This window comes from Acomys russatus, chromosome 20 (genome assembly GCF_903995435.1).
Source record: "Acomys russatus chromosome 20, mAcoRus1.1, whole genome shotgun sequence".
Taxonomy (NCBI): Eukaryota; Metazoa; Chordata; class Mammalia; order Rodentia; family Muridae; genus Acomys; species Acomys russatus.
Window position 1 is genome coordinate 20,274,428 of NC_067156.1, and position 26,674 is coordinate 20,301,101.

Genomic DNA, 26,674 nt, shown 5'->3' on the forward strand with positions numbered 1-26,674 from the left:
ACAGAGACAGTTTGCTTCCTGAACAGTCACCCAAAACACTCTATAATGTTGGAGCATCATCTTTAGCTCTCTGACCCAATATAGCTCTTTTATCCATTAATGAAAGGCAGAAAAATATAAATAATCTTTCAGAAATTTCTAATAAATTGTACACCCTAGAGCAGCATTTCTCAACCTGCGGATCATGACCATGTGTTTTCTAACACATATTTCCAGTGGTCTTAGGAACCTCCAACCATGAATTTGTTTAATTGCTACTTCATAACTGTGATTTTTGTTGCTGAGCAGTATCTCAGTTCCTAAGACCATCAGAAATGTGTGTTCTCCAATGGCCACGACCCATTGGTTGAGAGCCACTGCTCTAGAGAATCATTTTATTCCCATTTGTCATAAAAATGTCTGAGTACAGAGGCCTAATCCTTAAGTATCAAGCACTGCTCCAGATTTTTGACAGATCTTGGTTCTGTTCACCCATCAAATTCTCAAATGCTGGCTAAATACAATTTTTAAAAGAAACAGTTCCAGGACCCTGAAAACCATTCACAAGATTTTTGCTCAATCAAGACAGGCAAATTTTCTTCTTGGAGAGGGAAGATGGACATGAAGTCAGGATAAATTAGTATGAATCCATTTAAGCATTGATCTCATCAGGAAAGGGAGTGGTAGGAGATCTGGAATAGGAGAATAAAGTGAGGATGGGAAGAGGAGAGGGGAAAGTTGGAGGAACTATGGGGAGAGGTAGATAAAATTAAGGGACATTTGAAGGGTAGTATGAAAACATAATACGGTAGAAACTTTCTAAAACATATACATATATGAAAGTGATTTAAATGAAATCACCAAAAAAGAGACACAACTAGCCATCTCCTGTTTCCAAATGAAGCTTCCAGCACTGAATTGGGGTGGCATCTAATTGAGTTATTGGCCAAAGGGACCCCACAGGAACCCCCAAACAACCTAGGCTATTGTCAAGAATATATATTGCTCTCCAAAGACTGATAGCAAGGATAAAGGCAACACCTACAAAACTCATTGAACATGGATCTGTCAATCTGGTGCCTATATAAAAGCTTCACTCCTACATCCCAGTGTCTTTGTTACAGGAAGGTAATGTACACACTAGCAAAAGAGAAACATGAGCACCAAGTCAGCCACAAGCACTTTATCTACATTGTATTATCTGCAAGATATTCTGGAGCAATGGTGGTACAAAGCTTATGAGATTAACCAACCAATAACTGATTTGACTTAGGTCCAGTTCACAAAATGGAACCCATACCTGACACAATTTAATACCAGATAGCCCTGTGACCTAAGGCAAAATCAAGTTATTTCAGACATTCAAAAAAGAGCTAATACCAATACTCCTCAAACTAATCCACAAAACAGAACAGAAAGAACACTGACAAACTCATTCTATGAATCCACAGTCACACTGATAGCTAAACCACACAAAATATCAACAAAGAAAGAGAATTTCAGACCAATTTCCCCTATGAACATTGATGGAAAAATACTCAATAAAATACTCACAAACCAAATCCAAGAACACATCAAATACATCATCCAACATAATCAAGTAAGCTTCATCCCAAGGATGCAGGGATGATTCAACATGGAAAAATGCATCCATATAATTCATCATATAAACAACCTGAAAGAAAAAAATCACATGATATTCTCATTAGATGCAGAAAAGACCTTTGCCAAAATCCAACACTGCTTCATGATAAAAATCTTGGAAAGATCAAGGATACAAGGCCCATACCTAAATATAATAAAGGCAATATACAACAATCCAATAGTCAACATCAAATTAAATGAAAAGAGACTCAAAGCAATTGCACTAAAATCAGGGACAAGAAAAGACTTCCCACTCTCTCCATAGCTCTTCAATATAGTACTTGAAATTCTAGCTAAAGCAGTAAGACAACTAAAGGAGATCAAGGGGATACAAACTACAAAAAAAAAAAAAGAGGTCAAAGTATTGCTATTCTCAGATAATATGATAGTATACATAGGTGACCCAAAAAATTCCACCAGAGAACTCCCACAGCTGATAAACACCTTCAGCAAAGTGGCTGCATACAAGATTAATTCAAAAACATCAGTAGCCCTCCTGTATACAGATGACAAATAATTGGAGGAGAAAGAAATTAGGGAAATCAGTTCTTCCACAATAGCCAAAAATGTCCAAAGGTATCTCAATCCCTGACTTCAAGCTATACTACAGAGAAATAGCAATAAAAACTGCATGGCACTGGCATAGAAATAAACTGGTTGACCAATCAAATTGAAGACTCAGAAACAAATTCACACACCTACAGACACTTGATTTTTGACAAAGAAGCTAATACTATACAATGAAAAAAACCCATCATCTTTAACAAATGGTGCTGGTCTAACTGGATGTCTACGTGTAAATAAATGCAAATATATCCATATTTATTACCCTGCATGAAACTCAAGTCCAAGTGGATTAAAGATCTCAACATAAAACCATATATACCAAATCTATTAGAAGTAAAAATAGGGAAAAGCCTTGAACTCATTGGCACGGGATATAATTTCCTGAACAGAACACCAACAACTCAGGCCCTAAGATCAATAATTAATAAATGGGACCTCACAAAACTGAAAAGCTTCTGTAGGGCAAAAGACACTGTCAATAGAACAGAATGGCAGCTTACAGATTGGGAAAAGATCTTCACCAATCCTACATCCAACAAAGAGCTAATATCCAAAATATATAAAGTGCTCAAAAAAAATTAAACACCAACAAACAAAATAATACAATTTTAAAATGGGGCACAGGTACATGTAATAATATAAGTGTATGTGTAAAAAATAAAGAACAAAATATATATTAAGTTAACTAAATAAAAACTTTGAGGAAATAAATATATGCACTATTGTGTCATGTAGACAAATCTCAAGACTGGAGACATAGTTCATCTTCCTCGTTAATATGCAGTAAAGTATGAGGTGTGCAGTATGAGTCTGAAACCATTCCTTGAATATTGTTTGGGGTTTTTTTCACCTGGACACAAATCACTCCAAGAGTACTGAAGTGGAACAATAAATGTCTTTTGAGAAAAAATGGGGCACAGAGCTAAACAAAGAATTCTCAACAGAGGAATCTCAAATGGATGAGAAGCACTTAAGGAAATGCTCAGTGTCCTTAGTCATCAGGAAAATGACTAAGGAAAATGATTCATCTTACACCTATCAGAATGACTAAGATCAAAAACTCAATTGACAGCATATACTGATAAGGATATGGGGAAAGGCGAACATTCTTCCACTGCTGGTAAGAGTGCAAACTTGTACAGCTACTTTGGAAATCAATCTGGCTCTTTCTCAGAAAACTGGGAATAGCTTTAGCACAAGACTCAGATATACCACTCCTGGGCATACACCCAAAAGAGGCTCCACCGTGCAACAAGGACATTTGCTCAACTATGTTCATAGCAGCTTTCTTTGTAATAGGCAGAATGGAAACATCCTAGATGTCCATCAACTGAAGAATGGATAAAGAAACCATGGTACATTTACACAATGGAATAGTACTCAGCTATTAAAAACAAGAATATCATGAATTTGCAGGCAAATGGATGGAACTAGAAAAGATCATCCTGAAAGGGGTAACTGAGACCCAGAGAGAGACACATGGCATGTATTCACTTATAAGTAGATTTTAGCCATATAGTGCAGGATAAACACACTACAATGCATAGACTCAAAGAAGATAAGTAACAAGGAGGGCCCAAAGGTGACTGCTTAAATCCCACTCAGAAGAGGAAATAGAATAGACAGAGGTAGTGATTGAAGAAAGAGAACAAGGTAGGAAAAGGAACACAGAGATCCTATTAAAGGCTCAAAAGGAAATTTAAAACAGATTTTCTTTCACTTTGGATAAGTTAAACAACTTCTCTATTTCTGTGTATTCTCATTGTAAAATGGACTAAAACTATTTTTCTCAGATAGTTTGCATAACTATTAGATAATATATAATGAATTAAAAGTGTGTGACAGTACATTATAATATCTTAATCAAAATGTCTTAAAGGCCACTGGCAACCAACATTGCTTGCCATAATTTTGTTTTGGTTTCGATTCACTTTTATTCATAAATTTGCTTTTAAAATGGAGGTCTACTAACATAAATTAAATAACAGAAATTGTTCATCTAGTCCAAAAACAATCAAGTCCCATGACATTCTATCTGTCTTCGAAACCCTCTGCCTTTTTTTCTCCATTAATTTATTTATTCACTGTACATCCTGGTCACAGCTCTCCCTCCTCTCCTCCCAGTGCCCCCTCACACAGCCCAGCCTCTCATTCTCCCCTCTCCTTTTCCTCCGAGAAGAGGAAGGTCCCTCATGGGTACCCTTCCTGGCACATTAAATCACTTCAGGACTAGGTGCATCATCTCCCACTGAGGCCTGACAAAGCAGCTAAGAAACCCTCTACTTTTTTATTTGCCCATCCTCCATTGTTACACCATGGCCTCTCTTGTCCGAACTAACACGGTTGAATTGTACATTCACTTCACCTAACACATGACTGAGTTCTGAAACAACCCTTTGAAGAAATAACCCCAAGTCCTAAATAGCAAACTATACGATCTGAGACTATTCTTCGTTGACGTTGATTTAGTATGTGCCTTTACTTTCTTGTAATGGAAAATATTCTTTGTCATCTTCAGTAAAGAAAGGTCTCTGTCACCCCACTGAGGGAACACAGCAGCAGCAGAGGTCTCTCTAACAAATATTTGATTATTTTATGCACCATCACACATGATTGTACAAGGAAGAATTGAATAAATTATAGGAAAAAATACTGAAGAAAACTAGAGCATATGAATAATATATATACATGGTTTCAATGGTTGTTTGAAATTTCTTTTTTGTCTAGATTTTCCTCATTAAAATATGTGAAATATATCAACTGTGTTAATGTGCTTAATTAATAAATCAATGATGCTACAACTGTGCCAAGAGAATCAGGGACCTTAACATGTTAGAATGAAATGAACTTGCTGTGCTGATAAAATTTAGCCCAAAGTTTCAGTAACCTAGCCACTGGAGCTATTTTCTAATAAGAATGGGTCGCACAACCTTTTTTGCTAATTCTTTGCAATGTAAGTACTGATATGATAATCTGCACAATAAATTATGAAAATATTTTCACATTCTATAGCAGATATTGTTTTTGTTTTTAACTTTTAAAAAAAAGCCACAATTAATAGTCTTGCTTTTTTATGTTAATAAAAACATCAAACCTGCACTATTTATTGACTTAATGCACCACTGACGTTAGGAGTCATTTTACTGTACAACTATAGGTGTGCTAGCCGTATACTGTGTTTCAGGAGTAGTCTGATTAATGCGGGGAGGGTCTGGAAAGCTGGTCCAGTAGACAAGAGCAATGGCTTCCAAAGACTTCCAGGCTGCATTCCAAGCTCCCACACGGCGGCTCACAATCATCTATGGCTTCCATGGCACCAGTCATGCACGCAATACACACATTAGTGCAAAGCAAAACACTACTATGCATAAAATAAAATAAAAATATTTTTGAAGTGTCAGAGCAAGATATTCACAGTAAACTGATATGAACAAGCTTGGTTTTCCCTGTAGCTGGATGTTGTGATAAAGCAAACATTTCTTCTTCTCATATATCAAGGGGGGAAGCAGATGGAATATTAAAAGTCTTATAAAATTCTCCAAAGCAAGATCAAGAACCTTTGTTTGTAAATTAAGGAAATTTCAAGTTCTATTTTTTACTATTTCATTTATTTCTGATATATAATAAAATCACTAACCTCCTCCTTTTCTTCCCTCTAAGCCCTCCCTTATAACCTTTCTCTCTTTCAAATTCATGGCCTCTTTTTTATTAACTGTTGTGGCATGCATATATGTATGCACATATACACTGCAAAATATAGCCTGCTCAACCTGTATAACGTTACTTGTATATGCCTGTTTTCAGGACTGACCATTTGGTATTGGATAACAAGTTAGTGTGCTCTTCCATGGAAAGAGAACATGTTAAGGTCCCTGGTTCTGAGCGTTCATTAGTTGTCTGTAGTTCTTTGTGTACATTTAGGTCTCCTGAGCTTTTTCTTATCACATTTGGCACGTTTGTTGTTTATGTTTAGGCAGTCATATGGTGAGACTTTACTGGTGTAGCTTCTGACATTACTCACAGAAAACTCCCTGATACTCCGGCTCTTAAAACCTTTCCGCTCCCTCTTCCATGATATTCCCTGAAGCATGGTTGTGAACACTGTTTTGTAGACCTACCCGTTGAGATTTGGATCCACAACCCTGCATTTTGATTGGTTGTGGTTTTCTGGAGCGGCATCTGTCTGTGTTAGAGAAGTTAAGGACCGGTGTTCAGAACGTAGTTAGGGATTGTGCTGGTGTAGTAACGTGGTAGTTGCAGGTTCTTCTCCAAGATCCATAAATTCACCAGCCCTGGATAGTTGGTTCGGCTTCCAGTACCAGGTATAAGTTCCCTCGTGTTGACGTTACTGGCAAGGTATTCGTGTCATGACTGCGTTCTCAGGACTGTTATGCAGTGCTGAGCATTGATGTGGTCCGTAGGCATCATTGCCAGGTGGGAATGTTGTTTGCCTCTCTCCTGGGGAAGCCTACACGGCACCTTTTCACTTACGTGAAAGCTAGTCCTCTGGGAGGAGACACTCGTGTTAATGCCAGTTCCGGGCCCTCTGGGTGCTGTGTCTGAAGTGCATGGTGTCTTCAGCAATAGGGTCTTCCTTTCCACCTCTGCACAGCAGCAAAGGCAATAGCAAAAGTCTGAAATGTCCTGGGAGTCTCCTGAACATCACTGGTCAGCAACTTTAAAAAAGACTTCTTGTGTGTGGTGCTACTGTTCTTGTTTTCGGATTTTTTTTTTTTTTTAAGGTGGCCTTTGTCTCTTGGAGGGAACATTGTCAGTACAGATCATAAAACCTTATTTAAAATATAAATGTTTATTTATACACATACTTAGATTTATTATAGGGTATATTTAGATAAATAGTTAATAATTTCTCATGACTATTTAGACATCATTTTTATTTTTTGAGATTTTTCTCCATGAGTGTTATATTTACATAAACTCTACCTCTTCCTCCTCCCTTCACTACCTCTTAAATTTATAGTCTTTCTTCCTAAGATATATATAAATAGATATAAATGATTAGATAAAGATATAAATAGCCTGCTGAGTCCATTTATTGATACTCGTGTGTGTGTGTGTGTGAGTGCGTGTGCGTGTGTGTGTGTGTGTGTGTGTGTGTGTGTGTGTAAGGATGATCATTTGAAATGGATAGCCAATCACAGGGCACATGCCTGTAGAAGACTGATTTTTCTTCTCTCAGCAGCCATTACGTGTAGTTCTTCATGTAGGGGTGGCATCTTATGAGATTTCCCCATCCATGGCAAAATGTCCACTGGTGGTGTCATTGTGCTGAACTTGTTTATGTGACCATATTGTTGTGATTTTTGTAGTTTCACCTTTTCTGACACGTATAGAAAACAACTATCTACAATATATTCCCTGGTCTTCTGGCTCGTACAGTCTTTCTGCACCCCCTTCTGAGACACTCTCTGAGCTTTAGGTATAAGGGTTACACTGTAACCGTATCAATTAGAGTTATGAACCTTACAGTCGGGTCTCTGCATTTTGACCATGTGTGGATTTCTGTAAGGGTCTGCATTTGTGGTGAAAAAGGAAGTTTCTTTGATGAGGAATGAGGGCTATACTTAGCTGTGGATATAACATGTTTTTAGAATGGAGTTAAAATATGGGTAGTTGGCTAGGCTAACGATACCAGACAAGAATTCCTTCCTGTTGAACCAGTCTTAAGTCCAACTGGGTAGTTGTTAGCTACCTCCAAGGTGTAAGTAAATCTATTGCAGACCTGGGGTGTCTTGCTATGCTGGCCATTGTTGTGTGGACTTTACAGCTTGGTAGGTCAATTGTTTGCTCTTCTCCATTGTCAGCTTGCACAGCGCCTTTAGCTACTATGGAAGCTAGTCCTCAGAAAAGAGGCTCCCAGTTCAGTAGCTAGAGTCCTCCCAGTACTGTGTTTGAAGTGTCTAATATCTTCAGAAATAGGGTCTCACCTCCTAGTTTTATATTGAATTGAACCTGTGTTTACATTGCCTTTCAAGAAAATGTATTTTTCTCTATCCTTCACTTATTATTTGTTGGATTATGAACATGTCCCTCCAAAACCGGAAGTGTGGCTGTATTTGAAGGTCAGCATCTAAAAGCCAATTTAGGTAGAATGCATTTATGAGCGGAAGGCCCAATCCCATAAGACTCTCTGTATTAAAAAAAGATAAGGGCATAGGAACACACAAAGAAAACACATATGGTAATAGATAAACAGATGATAAATAAATAACAGATAGATAGGTGATAGATAAATAAATAGATAGATGATAGATGATAAGTAGATAGATGGTAGACAGATTTAAATAGGTCATAGATAAATAGGGGAGATGATGCTAGATAGATAGATAGATAGATGGATAGATAGATAGATGGATAGATAGATAGATAGATAGATGGATAGATAGATAGATAGATGGATAGATAGATGGATAGATAGATGGATAGATAGATGGATAGATAGATGGATAGATAGATGGATAGATAGATGGATAGATAGATAGATAGATAGATAGATAGATAGATGGATAGATAGATAGATGGATAGATAGATAGATAGATAGATAGATAGATAGATAGATAGATGGATAGATAGATAGATAGATAGATAGATAGATAGATAGATAGATAGATGGATAGATAGATAGATAGATAGATAGATGGATAGATAGATAGATGGATAGATAGATAGATAGATAGATAGATAGATAGATAGATAGATGGATAGATAGGCAGGCAGCCAGCCAGAGGCCATCTATGAGCCAGTGTGTTACAGAAGAAGTCAGTTCTGGTGGTACTTTGATCTCAGCTATCTATCCTTCAGAATTATGAGGAAAACATTTTTCTTGTCTAAACTCTCTAATCCACAGTATTTGCCTTGGTAAACCTCACAAACCTCAACACCTATTGTTTTGCACTTTTTGAAGAGGGAGTCTAAATTTACTGTTGTGTAATTATTTTAAAAATGTTTCTATTTTCCTCTATGTGCATCCATTGTAATTGTTTGAATAAAAACATTCTATAAACTGGATATGGCAGTGCATATGCACCAGGACTATGAAGGTAGAGACAGGATTATCACAAGTTCAAAATCATCTTCAGCTACATAGAAAATGAGGACAGCCTAAGCTGTGTGAGATACACACACACACACACACACACACACACACACACACACACACACATACAAACACACATACACACACATACACACACACATACACACACACACACACACACACACACATACACACCATGCCAATAAGACTTAATGATGTAATCTTACCCCAGCAAAATTTGTTGTGGTGTGGTTTTGTGTGTGTGTGTGTGTGTGTGTGTAGTGCTTTTGAAAACAGACTAAAGGTGTTGGTTTTTACAACTAATGATATCATTCATCTTTACTTATAAACAATAATCTAGTGTCCTGTGTGTTTACATTAGCATAACACTAGAGTAAGTAGGCTAATCAAGCAAACATCTTAGAGTTGATTCTTCTGTAATCACTATTTCAGATATACATTGCACTGTCTACCTTGTCTCTGGGCCCATCAAAGCACCCTGTCATGCCATTCTGAGGGGTTCTCTCTTTCACTAGTTGAACATGTTTCTTCTGAATTCTGAGTAGATAATCTCTGTTCTACCTCAGATCTGAAATCTCTCTAAACTTCCTAGTTTCTCTGACACAGCCTTACCAGTTTCTCTGACACAGCCTTACCAGTTTCTCTTTTCTTCATTTGGTTTTACTAGTAAAATGCAAATTCTAACTTCTGATTAATTTTTACCTTCTCAGTGGTAAAAAAAAAAAAAAAAAACAGTATCATTTCAATTTTACAGACTTTTTGTGAAAACTAAATGTTGAAGTGAGTGTGTATTACCATTTAAAATATATCTGTGAGTTCCTAAGTGCAGTTGAGCCACTTACACATATCAATATCTCTTTTAAACTCATTACAGTTTAATTTACTAGATTTTCTTTTTGCCTCATTAGATCCAAAGAAATTCAATACACAGTTTCTTAAAATAAAAATTCACATAGGACTAATGACTTTGCCTCCTATCTGTTTTTTCAATGGGAACATTTTGCTATGGTGCAAGAATGATCACTCTTGATTTAAGTAGGAAGCAACTGAAACAGAAATATTTAGGAGAAAGTCACTCCCTAGACAGTTTATAATGGGTGGCTAACACCAGAAGAGTCTGAATACTGAGATTCACCTTTAGAGATGAGGGTACAGGGGTCATCTGATCAAGGCACAGATGGCCAATATAAAAATAAAAATCTGTGCAATTATGTTTAGGAGAAAACAAATGGTAATTCTAGTTGAAACTCCAGAACCCCTTTCTCAGGTCACAAATGATCATGCCATTGGTTTTCTGCTGTGCTATTGTTTTGTAATTTGTCCTCCTGATTTATCTTAACTCTCAAATATTAACATGCAGGGTTAATGTTCAAGGGTGCTGACACAGTCATTAAAACCATTAAGAGAAAGATCCTAGTCCCACTACCTAATGTTTATAGATCTGTTAAATGCACATGCACATAAATAATAATAGCAGCAATAATAATAAGCTGAGAAATAGTTTCAAAGAACAGTCCCATCATTTTCCATACTGCCATATATTTAACACTATCATGGGGTGTAAGTAAATCAAACATACGTCACTTCAGGAGCTTGGACTGAGCTACATAATGACACGAACACAGTAGAAGCTCTGGATTTAGCAGCCTGCGCTTTGATAGTGCCAAATTTTTTTATTAATTTATTTAAATTACATCTCTATTGTTATCCCCTCCCTTGTATCCTCCCACTCCTCCCTCCCTCCCTCTTTCACCCTACTCCCCTTCCCTAGGTCTGTGACAGAAGGTTATCTCCTCCCCCGCGATATGGTCACAGCCTATCAAGTCTCAGAGAAAGGATAAGCAGGCTACCAGGATGAGACTTCATAGTGCCGATTTTGAATCACTTAGCACTGCAACATTTGAGTTTGGCATCAGGAAAAGTAGAGTGATATTTCCTACATCTTGTGTCACGCTGTGAGCTGAAATGACATAGATGGGGAAAAAAAATGCAGTGTGCTTTTGTATTTTCAACTTAATAAGGGTTCAAGTGACTTACTACCAAACACAGATGCTGTGGGTATAGTATCCTCCATACTACATAAGAATTCTCACTGAGAATAACGTGGAGATGCTAAGGAATTCCACTCAGTACAAGATATCAGCACCTGATGGGGCCAGCAGGCAGTGAAGTAAGCACTGTCATTGTTACCTAAGACCTAGTCAGGATGGCTATTTGAGGATGAGAACTCACTCTAGCTCCCCTGCATGGGTTCTGTCCACAGATTCTCCATCAGAAAACTGACTGTGGCTGACGCAATACATTCAGCGTGCTTCCACCTTCCTCCACGCCTACGTGTGGGCTAAACGTGGTTTTCTAATAGTATTCCTAAATTCAGTTCAAATCCAATTTCCTCATTGGCTCAAATTTCTTTAGTTAAGTAAGTACTCATTGTATTTACTCTATGCAAAACTCCAGCCACTGTGAATATATAAAGACCAACACAGCACACTCTTCTTCCATATAAGGGTCTAGGCTTATAATAATGAGGAAGAAAATGCACTTGCTGACCAAGCATTGACAAGTCTAGGTTTGACCACGATACGCCTAAATATAAATGGTCGCTCTGCAAGGGAGCACTCCACAGAGTTTAAGTTAGGTTAAGGATTATCTCCACCTACAGCCAGGGGTCAGTCTGCACGATGCCTTGTTCACTGTAAAGAGCAGAGAGGAGTATATGTATCACGTGCTCCTTTTTTAACTCATATCATAAGGAGAAGAGTATGCCTAGACAAATGCACTTACCTATCTTGAAATTGAGGAGACTCCCCTAAATCTTTGGAAGTCACTAAGTATGGGGAAAGAGTGATCATATTGGAGATACAAATGGAAGATATGTCTTCTTTGTAATTAAATTTTGAAACAATGTACGTCTTTAAATGTTATTTAAAAAATTCAAGTTAAAAAGTAATTTCCTAAAAATGGAGATGAAAAGCAAAAATAAATAAATAAATAAATTTGTACTTAAATGGAAAGTGATTTTGTGGCAGAATTACACAGAAACTATTTTAAGTGGCCAAGAAGTGCTCATGAAAATGTACCTTAACAAGCCAGAAAATCTCCCCCGGATATGTTGTAGACCACTGATTCCCAAAAGCCGTACACCAGATGGCAGTGCTAGTGCTGTTCATTCTGTCTGTGACTTCACTGCAACTGCGTCCTATTTAATTTTTCCCTTAACAATTTTATGGGAATCCAATTTAGACACAATAAATTACATACACTTAAATGTGATGAGTTTTAATACATATACATGCTCCTATAATCACTACAACGGACAAGAAAGTCACTATATTCATATCCCAAAAGCTTCTTCCTAACCCTGTCTAATCTCTGTCAGTCCCCACTGCCCATAATGGCTCTCAGTGCCAGAGAATCAATGATTTCCTCTTTATCAACACAGTGTTACAGCAACTTCCACCCTTTTCCCTCTGGAATAGCCTAATATGGGATATACTGTACACTTTGGAGGAAAAGAAGATGGATCGCTTCCTGTGCTGAGGATACTTACTGTAAGATTTTAAATGTGTGCTCCAAGAATTTGTTTATCTTATTGCTAAGTAGGATTATATTTTTGTGGCTCTGCCACAATTATATCCACTCATCGATTGATGATCATTTGACTAGATTCCTGGGTTTGGCTGCTACAAATTACACTGATACAGAAATTTATGTCCAAACATATGTGTAAACATATTCGTTCATTTTCCTGACGTGTATGAGTAGAATGAGTGAGTGATAGGATACAGATCTACCCAATATAGCAGAGCACTTTATGTTTCCTGCTAGCAGTAAATGAAGGAATGTCGCTTTTATGTCCTTGTTATTATTTGACATGCTCTGAGGTTTTATTTTTATAACAAAGATGGAGCAGCATCTTGCTGAAATTTTCCTTTTTTTTTTTTTTCCTTTTATTTTTGAGATAAGTATAATTGCGCCATTTCTCCCTTCCTTTTCCTCCATCAAGACACTCTCATATACTCCTCGTTCTTATTTTAAGATGGAGTTTACTAAATGAGCATGGGAGAGAAGGAAAAGTGGGAGAGGTAACCCCAGAGAGAAACAGAGAGATAGGGAGAAGAAGAGAGAGAAAAGAGGGGTGGGCGGGGGGAAGGTGACAAGGCATCTCCTCATTCTTCATCAACTGTTACATGTGTGTATGTATATACATGCATATGCATATCTTGATAAACATAACCTTCTAGTCTGTACAGTGCTACCTGTAATATGTTTCCATGGTTGATTACTCACCATTGGATAAACAATTGGTATGCTCTTCCTTGCAGAAGACTATTTATTTCACCCTCAGCATTTCTTAGCTGCCCGTAGTACTTTGTGCAGCGCTGAGGCCTCCTGGGCTTTCCCCATCCACTTTGGCGTGTGTGTTGTTGATGTTCTTGCTCAGCTCATGCTTAGACAATCATTTTGAGACCTTATGATGTCGCTTCTGACATTACTAGGAGACACAGTCTCAAAGCAAACTTCTTGCTCCTCTGCTGAAGTTTTAACTAGCATTTCCCTGATGATGAATGCCCTTGGGAAATACTTAATGCCTCTGAATGCTTTTGGAAAACAGGTGTCTTTTTCAAAAAAAATATTTATTTCATATGTATTCTGTTTTGTCTATATGTCTGTGCACTGTGTGCATACCTGGTGCCCATAGAGGTCAGTAGAAAGTGTCAGATCCCCTGGGACTAGAGTTACAGGTAGTTGTAAGACACTATGTGCCTATTGGGAATTGAACTCACATCCTCTGGAATAGTAGCCAGTGGGTTTTTGTTTAGCTGGTTGATTGGTTTTTGGTTTTTTGAGACAGTGTTACTCTGTCTAACAAGAGCCCTTGGCTGTCCTGTACTCACTTTGTAGACCAGGCTGGCCTCGAACCCACAGAGATCGGCCTGCCTCTGCTTCCCAAGACCTGGGATTAAAGGTGTGTGCCACTACACCCAGCTGTAACCAGTGTTGTTAACCAGTGAGCCATCTCCCCAGATTCCCTACCTCACTGTAGATGAGCCAACCCCTGACACTATTAATGATACTGTGCTATGCTTGCAGACAGGAGCTTAGCACAACTACCCTGTGATAGGCTCTGACCACCAGCAGATCTGAATAGACGCTGAGACTTGCAGCCAGACATGGGTGCAGTTCAAGGAGTCCTGTGGAAGTTTGAGAGGAAGGATAGAACAACATAGAGGGGCAACAACTCTACAAGAAGACCAACAGAGTCAACTAACCTATGGGGGCTCACAGAGACTGAAGCACCAACCTAAGAGCATGCGTGGACTGGACCTAGCTCCCCTACACATATGTAACTGATGAGCAGTTTGGTCTTCATGGCGGTCCCCTAGCAAATGAAGTGGGAGCTGTTTCTGTAACCTGCTATTGGATCACTTCACCTTATCGGGGCTGCCTGGCCTCAGTGGAAGAGGATGCACTCAGTCCTGATGAGCCTTGAGGTGCTGGAGTGGGTTGATAGAGAGAATGGGGGGGGGCTCCCCTATTCTGAGAAGAAGGGAAGGGAAAAGGAGAAAGAGGATGAGAAGGCGGTACCAGGCAGAGAGGAAGGCAAGGGCTGTAGGCAGGATATAAAGTGAAAAATACATAAATTAAATTTTTTAAAACATAAACATCTTTTAAAACCACTGAACATTTGACTGTAAGGGCCTACTATTCCTTTCAACTATGCACACTTTCAATATAACTCAGATGGTTTTAAAAATAATGTTAGTTGATTATAGTTGCATTCTATTCATAAGAACATTGTGCCAGGTGTGATCACCATAGTACACTTCCATACAGGTCAATACTGCAGAAACTATTTCATCCACAAGGCTCTTACTATTCTTATTTACCTTGTGGGACTGTTGCAGATACCCTGGGTTTTCTTTCCCTCCTTAAGATGAAATATAGCTGTATTGCTTTGCCATTCTGATAATTAAATTTATATAGCATTAAAATGTGGAAAATATGTTTTAAAATAGTATAAGGAAATAATATAAAATAAGATAAAAAGGGGGACAAGAAGAGTAAAGATGAAATGAGAACAAAAATGGTTGGGTGAAAACAGGAAAATGTGGGAAATTAAATAAAAATTAGAAAGAAAACTAAAATGAGAATGAACCCCTTTAAGAATCTAGCAGAATGAGCTAGGGACATAGAGTGATAGTACAGTGGCTTCTCATGAATAGGAATGTGGATTGAGTCTTCCTCACTGCAAAAATGAAAATAAAGACTTATCCTCATTAAAACTACATATTGCATTGCCTATGTCGTACTCCATGACCACCCATGACCACTCCGTGACCACAGGACTCAGGACACTAAGGCAAGAGGATCATGAGTCTAACACCTACCTGAGCTAGCAAGACCATGTCTTAAAAAGAGCTAGAAGAATCTAGTGAAGTCCGTTGATGAAACTCCTTGCCTAGCCCCACCCTTAAAGAGAGAATAGGATGGCGCATGAGGACGGCCAATGGCGTTCTTCAACTCTCTGGGTTTGTGTCGTGCCCAGTGCCTGTGCTCCCTAAGAACTGAGCTTCACTTCTGGGTAGGCATTTCTTCCTCATATGATTGTCAAAACTTAGACAACATTCAGAGTTCCGAACAAGAGCTTGCGCTCGCTATGCTATGGGGATGGTCTATCCGGAAGAGATTAAAAACTCAAAAAGCAATAAGATGAGGTTTATGACAGCGCCATTGGCAGGAAATGCTTGATTGCAATTGTTTGGGCAAAAGCAGCAGTTTATTCATGTCTTATAAACACACAGTGCTGGCACAAAAAAACAGACACCATCTCCCTCACACCATGCTTTCCTCTGGGTCACTTCTACTGAACTACAACAAGTCAGAACAAGTCAGTTACTGAGTCACACAATTCTTCAGACATGGCAGCCTCCTTACTTGGGTGGTTAAAGAGGCTAAGCAGACAATAAACTAATTTACATGTTTAATACAGTGCAGGAGTTTTGGCAGAGTTGGACATTCACATTGGTACTGTAATACATTATAGACAGTATGGTTTTCAGAAATAATGAGATCACACAGCCCCCTGCCTGTTGCACTTCTTTTCTTGTTTTTCTCCTTTCTGGATTTTCTCCCTCTCTCTCTTTCTCTCTCTCTCTCTCTCTCTCTCTCTCTCTCTTCTTAAAACCAGTTATTAATAGTTTCAATAAACTTTTCACCATCAAAACACTTGAAATTGTAAAGCTAAAAACTATTTACAAGCATTTTTTTTGTGATTTTAAAAGTGTTTGTTGCCGGATTTGTTTTCTGTTTGTAAAAAATTCTTTTCCAATAAACATCCTGTAAGCTGTGTCACCATCAACTTCCTGCCACTCTGTAGGACACTTGGAAATGATGCTTCATGACATTCCAGCTCCAAGCTACACTCCGTTCCATGGCCTATGACATCAAATGTACATACATACAAAGGCCATCTGGCCTTCCCAAACTCCACATGACTGCAGTTCATTCCATGTTGTTTTTACAGACTGCTGAGTAGATGGACATGTGAGATGACATTGTCACCGGATGACATTGAGGGTGACATAAAAGAGGTTATTTCAATTTTTGTACATACAGAATGAACTATATTTCCTTATAGAAAGTCAGACTTTTGTTGTAGTCATAAAAAGCACAGACAAGTGATTCAGAAGTACATTTTCATTGAATTTACAAACACTGTGATACCAAACACATTCTCAAAAATGGCTAAAGCACTGACACAAAACTTGACTCAAAGGCAAAATTTTCAGTAGACATTATCTCTAACTTGCATATTTAATAATTCAGCTGGACCTAAGTCACACCCATGATTCTCTAACGAGGCAAATATAAAGACATTGCCACTGAGTTAAGTCTTCCCAAACATGCCGAAGTTCTGCTTGCCGCAAACAGTCTCTGCAAGAATTTCAGGACTTGGCAAAATTGGGAGTGGCACAAGACACAATTCTTTAAACTATCTTAAAAATAACATCTCAAGACAAGTTGGCCTCTAAAAATAGTAAGGGACATACTGTCTGTACTAATTTTACAGCAGAAGCATATTTTGTGAATATTTGTAAATTCTGAAAGGCTTATTCTTTTCTTGTCCTAGTCTCGTTACTTAATGTGGCTGATTTCAAGCTGACAATGAGTTTCACAAGTTCTTCCTTTTCTTTTGTTTCTTTTTAGGTAGCTTAGCTCTTCCTGAGAAAGAATAAATTAAAAACTCAGGCAGCCATGTCCACTCTGAGAGGGAAAGACAGTCTTATATACTGATAGATTTTATTTTTTTTTTTTAAAGCTGTATTCCTAACTGAAATTCTAGCTTAAGTTAATTTTTTTCTGCTAAGTGGTCTGACAATTTGACAAAGGTAAATGGACTGCCTTAGGCCACACTGAGGCTTGTGATGGGCAGTGGATAAGTCAGACCACGGTTCTTAGGTGAAGCTATATTTTACACGACTCACCTGGGATGTTAGGAAACAAACCTCTCATTTCAACCACAGTGGTCTTCAATTCAGCCCTTTAATAAATTAATTTCTCAGCTTGTTTGCTGTCTCTATGAAATGAACCTAAGTTACTCCTTTTAGGTTGAGACTGTATCAAATAATTACAAACCAAATAGGAATGACAGCATCGGCATACTTTGATATATATATAAGCAATCATTTCGTTTGAACATGACATGTTTAACTGAAAAACGGACTTGAGGACATTTCTGAAATATCTTTGGATTTAAATAAAACCTATCTCCCCAACCTGAAGAAACATGGATTAATTTTCATACAATAAGGTGTGGGTTTTGTGTTTCACTCTTTACAATCACCTGGATTTCCACTACCAAGACAAAAGTGAAATCGTTGCCTACAGCAAACATCTGTGACTTGAGACTAAGTTAATGTGTTCATAGCAGGCTGGTTGGATCACTTATACCAACCACACAGGGGAAACTGAATATCTTATGAAAATTTGGCCAACACCTCTAATAGAGGAGGAGATCATCATGATGCACATTCACAACTATTTTCTGGCCTACTTCTAACCAAAATAAATCAGTAAGTAAAAAAGAAATAATAAAGTAGCTTGATGTGCCACAAGCTTACAATCATGTATAAGAAAGAAAAATGCTTCTCGCCTGGTAAAAAAATCTTTTTAAGTTCCGGCTCACGGCCAGGAAGCTAGCCATCACAGAGCATGTGCCACTTAGCAATTTGCCTCCTGGGAAAGTCACAGATCTCCTTCCAGTGCCCCCCGCCGCTTCCTTCTGCTGTGGCACCCAGGACCAACCGCCCAATCACCTCATTCCGGGATCCCCTTTCAGAATCCAAAACTAAAAACTCAACGCTTATCTCTTCAAGACTCTCACAAGGAATATCAAAGACAAACAGCTCGTTGAACACGGCGTTGGGAGTGCGTTTTTTAACGTGAGTCTTCTTTTTACAGATTCTCTTCTTGGCGTGGTATAGGTTGACTTTGACGTAGGGATCTGTAATGGCACACAACAAGCGTTAATATTGGCAACAATCAGCAGCAGATCTGACCTGGGAGATGGCATCCTTAGTCACCATGGTAACCCCGTCAGTACAGTGGGAATGAGTATCTCACAATGCAAACAAGTCTAAACAAATGGGACATGTGAAAGGGTTTCACTTTTCTCTTATTTCATGAAGTTGAAAATAATGAAAAATAGAAACCAGTTCTAGACCTGATGTTAAGGAAGGAATCACAATAGCCGAAGGACAAGAGCCTAATAAAAAGGGGAAAAAAGAGAGTGCGACGTAATGCCTGCTGATAATGAATTCCTGACCATGAGGGGATGCCAAACCTTACCCTGCCTCTGAGCTCACTCATTTCTCGCTCGTAGTAGTCTACCTCCATCTGGGAGGGCACTGCTTTTGTGGTTTAACCATCATGGTCATGTCTGCCCTTTAGCTCTCTGCAGGTGGTTAGCCATTTGCAGACATTGGATTCAGTTTGCCAAGGATGACCTTTCCTGTGACTAAATGGTTTAGGATCATTTGACTTCCTTTATCGCATAATTAAGTTGTTGTTGTTGGTGGTGGTTTGTTTTTTTTTTTTTTTTTTTTTTTTTTTTTTTTTTTTTGGTTGCAGCATGTGTGTGTGCATGTGTGTGTCTGTGTGTCTGTGTGTACACACATGTATGTTATTTGCTTTCCTGATCTCAAGTTTTAAGAACATGTCTTCAATTTCTACAAGCAAATAATAACAACAATAGTACTAGGTGATTCTTTATTGAAATCTGTATTTCCAGCTTTTAGAGTGTTCATCAAGTATTGCTGCGCCCAATTTCTATGGTGCTTAAGAAATAGAAAGTGGATGCTATAATAAGAAATGGGGAGGTGAAGATTTTAATTAAGATCATTTTTAACCCATAACTTAGCTCGTTTCCTTTCTCATTATATTCTTCAACAAACATTTTGTTTTTCCAGATTTGTTCAAAACTACAAGTTAGTTCTTAAAGCGTGTATGTTATAGAAGGAGAGTGGTGAGGTCCTTAGAGAGTGAAGATGAGTTCTGCAAAAGTTTGAAATGCAAAAGTTCAAAACTTTTTCTGAGCAGCAGTAGGTCCCATCTTTCCCTCTCCATTTGTCATTGCTTTCTGCTTTAAACCATTCGCTTAAATGTTTCCTCCTCGAGAACTTTGGCTTACAGGTACTATGTATTGCTGTATGTCTCTGTATTGCTGGCAGTATTGACTCACAGAGCAAGGAAACAAAAACCCACAATCCCAGAACTCCTGATTGTGAATGACAAGACCAGAGTCCAATGTTAGTTGACAATTGTTGTGAGAAACATTAGCTAGTTATACACTGAACTCCAGAGTTTCAGGAGCTGCCTTACCTGAAAGTCCAGATACATCAGACTTCGGTAGGTGCCGCGCTTTTAAGACAACCACGGTGAGCGTGTTTGTAGTGGACTGATAACAGAGAGAGACCAGAAGTTCACCCCGTCCAGAAGACTTCTAAACAAAGAGAAAAATAGTAGATGTAAGTTTTAGTCTTAAGATTTTGTATTCTCATCACAAAACATACAGCAACATAATAGCCTTGTTATTGTAATGTCACGTTCCTGTTTATTTTTTTATTTTAACAAGCTAAGGAGTCTGAGAAACTGCTTTTGTGTAGCTCCGTAATGACTAAAACCATTGCCTGCCATCTTGTGGTTGTTTCTGGTACTACAGGATACTAAAATTTGCAAAGATTTGACCACACCCAGTACTTACACATGTTTTGAAAGGTAATTATATTTCGAAAAGGATTTTTTTTCTTGCTTTTGCTATTTAAGGACGTCTTTAAACTTTGAGGCTATTAATAGTAAAAAATACACAATCTTATCAGTTGGTATGTGCAGGGTCACACGGCTGATATTTGATTTTGTGAAATTCTTTGCTATCGGCATTATTGGCATTTATTCAAGCCAAAGAAGATTTATTCTGCATCCAACAGTTATTCTGGAGCAGGATCATGGTGTATTTAGAATTCTGGGATTTTCATAGTCAAATTCTCTCCTCAATCTAAGGAGAAAATAAATACATTTAAGTATTGGAGAGAATTGATTCAAATTTTAAAACTAGGTTTTGGACAATAACATAGATTCCTTTGCTACAGGCTACTTTATACTTAGTTTTATATGAAAGACATTACCTAAGGCAGATAAGAATCAAAAGTGAAAGCTTTAACTAAAACTAACAAAATAGTAACACAGGACTTGCTTATTATTAAGAACAACTAAAGAATAAATGTCAAAAAAAAAAAAGAGCTACAATTGAGGAAGACCACCTAAAACTAAGCAGTTGTACAAAAAGTCACACCAAGGAGAGGGAGAGCACAACCAGGGAACTCTTTGGTCCTGATGCTCCCCAGGAAGTCAGGTTCCTCAGACAGGCCGTACAGCTCTCTGGACCTAGACTTTCCTTGCTGACAGTACAAACATGATGTGAAGATGGTTACAAATGTTCTGAAGATAACATAAATAATGTGATTGTTATTTTCTTAAATTATGGCACTGGAAGAACAAATTATTCTGAAAGGCCACCATTAGGATCAATGATGTTTTGTATTGAAAGGAGAAAGGAGTTCTGTTTGCTAAATTGATGTCATGTCATTTTCTAATCAGCCAAGAATTGTCAAAGTGGTACAAGAAAGAAGGCAGAGCAATTCCCTTCCTTTATGGAGCAGATAAATGGGCATTCATACATCAACATAACAGGATGCCCTCTTATTCAAAAGCAATTTCACAAAAAGTACATTTAAATCTCACATCCTGATAAAGAATTGGGTTAATTTTTAATTTCACTTTCAAATTCAGTTACTCTGACCCTGCAACACTTTAAGAATCTATACCAAAAGACAAACACATGAATTTTAAAGTAGCAGTCTTTTTCAAAACGGTTTAATAGAATTTAAAAATACCTAGATGATGTAAAAATACTATCATAAATATGTTCTCTTATTTTATACCACAAACATCCCTTGAGCATTTCAGATGTAGATTAAATTTCCTTTTTCTCCTCTCTAATCTTTTGTTCTCTGTTTACTGTCACCCACAGTCATTAAGGATAATGTATACCAACCCATTATTTGAATGAAAACACCATAGATTTTTTTAACCCACAGCAAAGAGTCCTTATAAATGCTAAGATGCTTGCAGAATTACCTTAGCATTTCTCTTGATGATCTCTCTATCCATTAGCATTTTTCCATCTGATAATTCAATCCCTGAAAGTGGAATGAGCACTTCTCCAATGACGTCATCTCTTGAAAACCTGTCAAAACTCAGAACTGTGAAGTGCAAGGACAAGTCCTGGATGTGGGGGTACGGGATCCCGTAGAAGGTGAAGGTTTCATCAAAAACAGGATCCAGTGTCTTCCTCAGCACTCTGGTTTTCACTTTGTGCTTCTTCTCTGGCAAGATTGTCATTTTGATGTACGGGTCAGAGGTCATGGATTGCTCATCCATGGCTGGTAAGCCCCGAGCTTCCTTGATGTTCACCACAAATGCTTTCTTCTCAAAGTTGTACTCTAGAGACAGGTAGAGTGCCCCCAGCTTCTCCTGCTCCTCGGAAGTGAGGGAAGTGCTGGACTTCAAGCTCTCAGGGGAAGTGGCCTCCTTTTCTGTTTCTGTGAAGAGCTTAGGGGTAGCACTTTCTAGATCAGAAGAGCTGCCAGCTTTGAGGTTGGTTTTGGGGAAGTTGCCATTGAGATCTCGCTTCTCCAGATCAAGATGCAGTGAAATTTTGGGCGCAGCTGGTCTATTCTTCGCTTCATTTTTGTCATCTCCTCCAAACTTCTTTTTGCAGTTTAGGTTTTCTGGGTAGATATCAACTCCTTTCAGCACATGCACGAACTTGTATGGAGGAGTCTTGTTGGACTTAGACGACCTTCTCTGGCAGCAGATCCAGGCAAAGAGAGAGACGGTGAAGACGAGGCCAAATGCACTGAAGATCCCCACTACTGTGGGAATTTCATCTGAAAAGCCGAATGACCAATGGCATACATTAAGCAGTCAGCATCGCAATGTGAGAGTATGGGGAAAGCATAATAGAGCTAGCGCTTGCTAGCTATACTCATGACACCGTTCTGGGAATGAGTATTAGTGGCATTTCCCATTGACCCAAGGTCTAAACATAGCCCTAGGTGACAAACATAAAATACATTATGATTTAAAACTCCTTAACTTCAATAAATTCTCATAAATAAATGAGAGTGTATCTGGAACAAACATGAGGTCATGTTTAATATTCTCAACCTAGCTTTGTTTTACTCAGATATTATGAGTCAACTACAGTAACAAGAGGTAGTACTGCTCTCATTATTTTTTCACTGGCATTTTGAGGCTTTCCAAAACCATCAATCGTGTGTGTGTGTGCGTGTGTGTGTGTGTGTGTGTGTGTGTGTGTGTGCGTGCATACACATATATATTGGGACAACAACAAATATTGGGGAACTCTGCTCTTTTAATATATCTTTATTCACCTAGGATTCAAGCAGAAAAAAGTATACCTAAAGATAGTAGTTCACACAACTAAAGATTTATGGAAAAAAACATGGCCATTGGTTATTGTTATAAACTCATTAAAGTCCTTATTCTAATTGTAAGATGCAAAAGGGAAACATCTGTCAATAAGGTGGAAAAACAGTAAAAGAAAGTCAATAATATGGTAATACTATATAATCAATTTATAACTATACAATCCCTTTGTATATATGACCCTAAAACTCTCCAACCTCTGAATTAACCAAAGCACAAAGTGATCTATGTGGGTTAAACAGAATAATGTGGTCATAAATGCATAATCATTCCCAAAATGTGAAGAGTGCAGAAAATGTAGAGTTCAATTTTACCCTTGTATATTTCTATATAGCAAAAGGTAATAAGGTGGGAAATATCATCATTCTCTTAACTTAGGAAATAGTAAATCATTGGCAGCAGGTGACATACCAACAGTGATTTGCATGAAATATATATCATTTAATATGTAAGCAGAATCTTCTAACAAATATTTAGTAGCTGTGCTACTACTACGCCTAACACAGTGAAGTAACTGAGAAAACCTTTAGCATGAAGTGGCTACAGAAAATAAAATATTTTGTACATCAAGCTCTTCTTTACCCATGTTTTATTTCAAATACTGAGCACCAAGCATAGAAGTCCCAGCCCAAAAAGAGTTAACACTTTCTAAGACCAAGAAGACCAATCTTTTAAATGTTTCTTCTCTGTCTCCTAAATATTCTGCCCATACACTCCATAGCCCTAAAACTGAACTCGACTGTACTTAGATAGAGAAATAGTAAGAGAAACCTCTGAGGGGGAAAAACAGCCAGGACGATAAAATCTGTAACTTAATTGTATGACTAAATTAAATCACGTAAAGATGAAGTAAAGCTATGAGTCTCCTAAATGGGAGGGGGAAAAGGGAGTGCTGCTGAGAAGAAAGAGGAGGAGGAATGAGTTCATCAGCTAAACACAGTCAGTTTCTTTTCTTCTATTGTCACAGAGAGAGAGAGAGAGAGAGAGAGAGAGAGAGAGAGAGGAGAGAAATAACCGGGGGCAAGGCAGCAAAAGCAAACTCAAGAACTAAGAAATTCTTCAGCCAGTATAAGAACAATAAAAGCAGTTGGATTCATTATTTTCTAAGTAGACAGACAACTGGGCGTGAAAACATTTTCAGAAAGATAGTTTAGGAGAAATTTTCTGATTTCAAATCAATAACTTAGTGTAAATATCACACATACACACACATCCAATGATGAAGGGCTGAGAAAATAATTTATGAGTATTTTATATTGTCTAAATATTCAAAACACCCAAAATAATATGGACTCATATTCTGCTAATGTAACTACTGATACAGTATTCAGATTTTGAGATCAGATATTATTCCCATACTGCTCATTTTAATAGCAATTATTATACATCTAGAGATACTACTCAAAAAATTCTACGTCCTTTAACCAAAAAATACTTATAGATAAACCCCTGCTCTTTTCCTATTAGAATATAACTGGACCTAGAAATGTTCATAGATTTTTCTAAAATATATGTCTGATTTATTTACTGAAACAGACAAGGAGACCATAGTGACAAAATTTTGGAATATGAACAGGAAAAGCAATCCAAAAAGCAGAAGCCTCACTCCAAGTTTTGAGCAGCTTTTACTTAACTATGGAGTGCTGGACTTCAGAAAGCCCAACCACCGGCAGGAAATAGGCCGAAGCTAGTTGGTTTTAAAGTCCCCCCAGAACTACAGTGCACAGAATTTCGTCTGTCACTAACAACATACTTCAGGGATACAAGAAAACATAGCAGAGAAAATTACGACAGCGTAATAGACTACTCATCTCCAACCCTCAGCATACAAGTTATTTTATGTCATATCAAACTCTTACGTAACCAACAGCGTATACGGCTTTTCCTAAAAGATTTACACACAAATAGAAACCATCTAGAAAATAAATGAAGCAGCATTCTAACAACAGATGTGCTTTTCTTTCTTCAGCTCAAGCTGCAGCTCACAGAGCCGCGTGAACATTCGGGAACTTCTGGAAGGTGAAATCACAGAAGGCGATGTTAAGGGAAAAGATATCAAGAAAAGAAGTAAGCCACAATTAACCATCTGCTGTTCTCGTCTTTCTTTCAGATTAGCTATTTGGAAATATACATATTCAGCATCCAGTGGCGAGCAAAGCACAGCCCCCGAGCCCAGCCACAGACCCAAGTTCAGCAACTTGCTCACCAAATTCCACGCGGCTGCTGGCGATAGGAGCCATGTTTTCTGCGTGCTCTGTCCGAGGTGCTGAAAGAACTCCGGGCAGATTTCACCTGGAAGAACCTGGAATGAGGTTTCCAGGGGAAACACAACAGATCCAGAGGCCAACACCTGCCGCGGGAGGGGCTGGAGGAAGGTCCGCGCTTGCTATCAGCAATGTGCCACCCTACCCGGTTCCTGTTTTGGCTCTTCTGAAAAGCTGGTCTCCGAGACTCCAGACGTGGCTGAAACCCGAATTGACGCAATCCTGACGCTACAGGGCTGAAATCAGCACCTGCCCTCCCCCTCCTCCCTCCAGCCACTCCTCCTCGCCCTCCTTCTGGCACCCTCCCTCCTACCGTGAGGATTCAGAGCACACTCACCAATTATTTTAACTGTTGGGCTACTAGATATTAACTATGCTATTCTGTTAGGCTCGGAGACACACGGAGACGCGTCCTGAAACATATCCTTGACAGTGCTTAATACAAAATTCTCCTGATCATATACAGACATTAAAATAAACGAGTCCTACCTATCAGACTATCATAATTAATAAATGAGATAAAGAGTAGAGGGAAGTATTCATATCAAATGGCCCACTGTAAGATGCATTCTTGCTTCCTAAATTATTCTGTGAACTACTGCATGCAAGCCATACTTACTTAACTTACTTGGGGAAATCCACAGCAAATTGATATATTAAAAACAATCATGCTCCCACTACCAATTTGTATTTTAAACATTTGGCTCATGTTACTGCTGTGTTCTGTCTGTCAGCTATTTTCCTTTTAACATCTGACACTGGACCAGTTAAGATTCTTGGGAACAAATGGAACTAAGCCTGACTATGTTAAATTTATTCTCAGATGCGACTTTTAATATTATGATACAGCTGCTATAGTAATTATTTACAGTCAAAGCTCCGGCTTCTGATAGGTTTCTGCAAACAAATTACAAGAACTGGACCAAATTCTGAAATAATATTATTAACAGTTACTTTCAAAGGCAATGCTATTCTTTGGGATGAGAATCTAGGAAAATATGGCATCCTATTCTGATGAATTTAAATCCCAAGGACATTGCCTTTTAAAACACTTAGGAGAGTCACAGA

The 26,674-nt window shown here is 38.2% G+C and overlaps 1 protein-coding gene across 3 annotated transcripts in view; it reads right to left on the reverse strand.

Moving 5' to 3' along the window:
* The window catches only part of LOC127204184 (synaptotagmin-4), a 462,640-nt gene extending 436,781 nt beyond the window's left edge, over positions 1-25,859 (reverse strand). The window contains exons 1-4 of one of the 3 annotated variants that reach the window (XM_051163117.1): positions 25,549-25,845; positions 21,969-22,780; positions 20,154-20,274; positions 17,582-18,777 (exon numbers count right to left, since the gene is read on the reverse strand). In XM_051163117.1, coding sequence (XP_051019074.1) covers positions 18,470-18,777; positions 20,154-20,274; positions 21,969-22,780; positions 25,549-25,582 — 1,275 coding nt within the window. In that variant the 5' untranslated portion in view covers positions 25,583-25,845 and the 3' untranslated portion in view covers positions 17,582-18,469. Of the gene's footprint in view, positions 1-17,581; positions 18,778-20,153; positions 20,275-21,968; positions 22,781-25,548 lie in introns of those variants that run through there. The other 2 variants (XM_051163113.1, XM_051163114.1) reach the window with 2 other exon arrangements.
* Between the last annotated feature and the right edge of the window lie 815 nt (positions 25,860-26,674).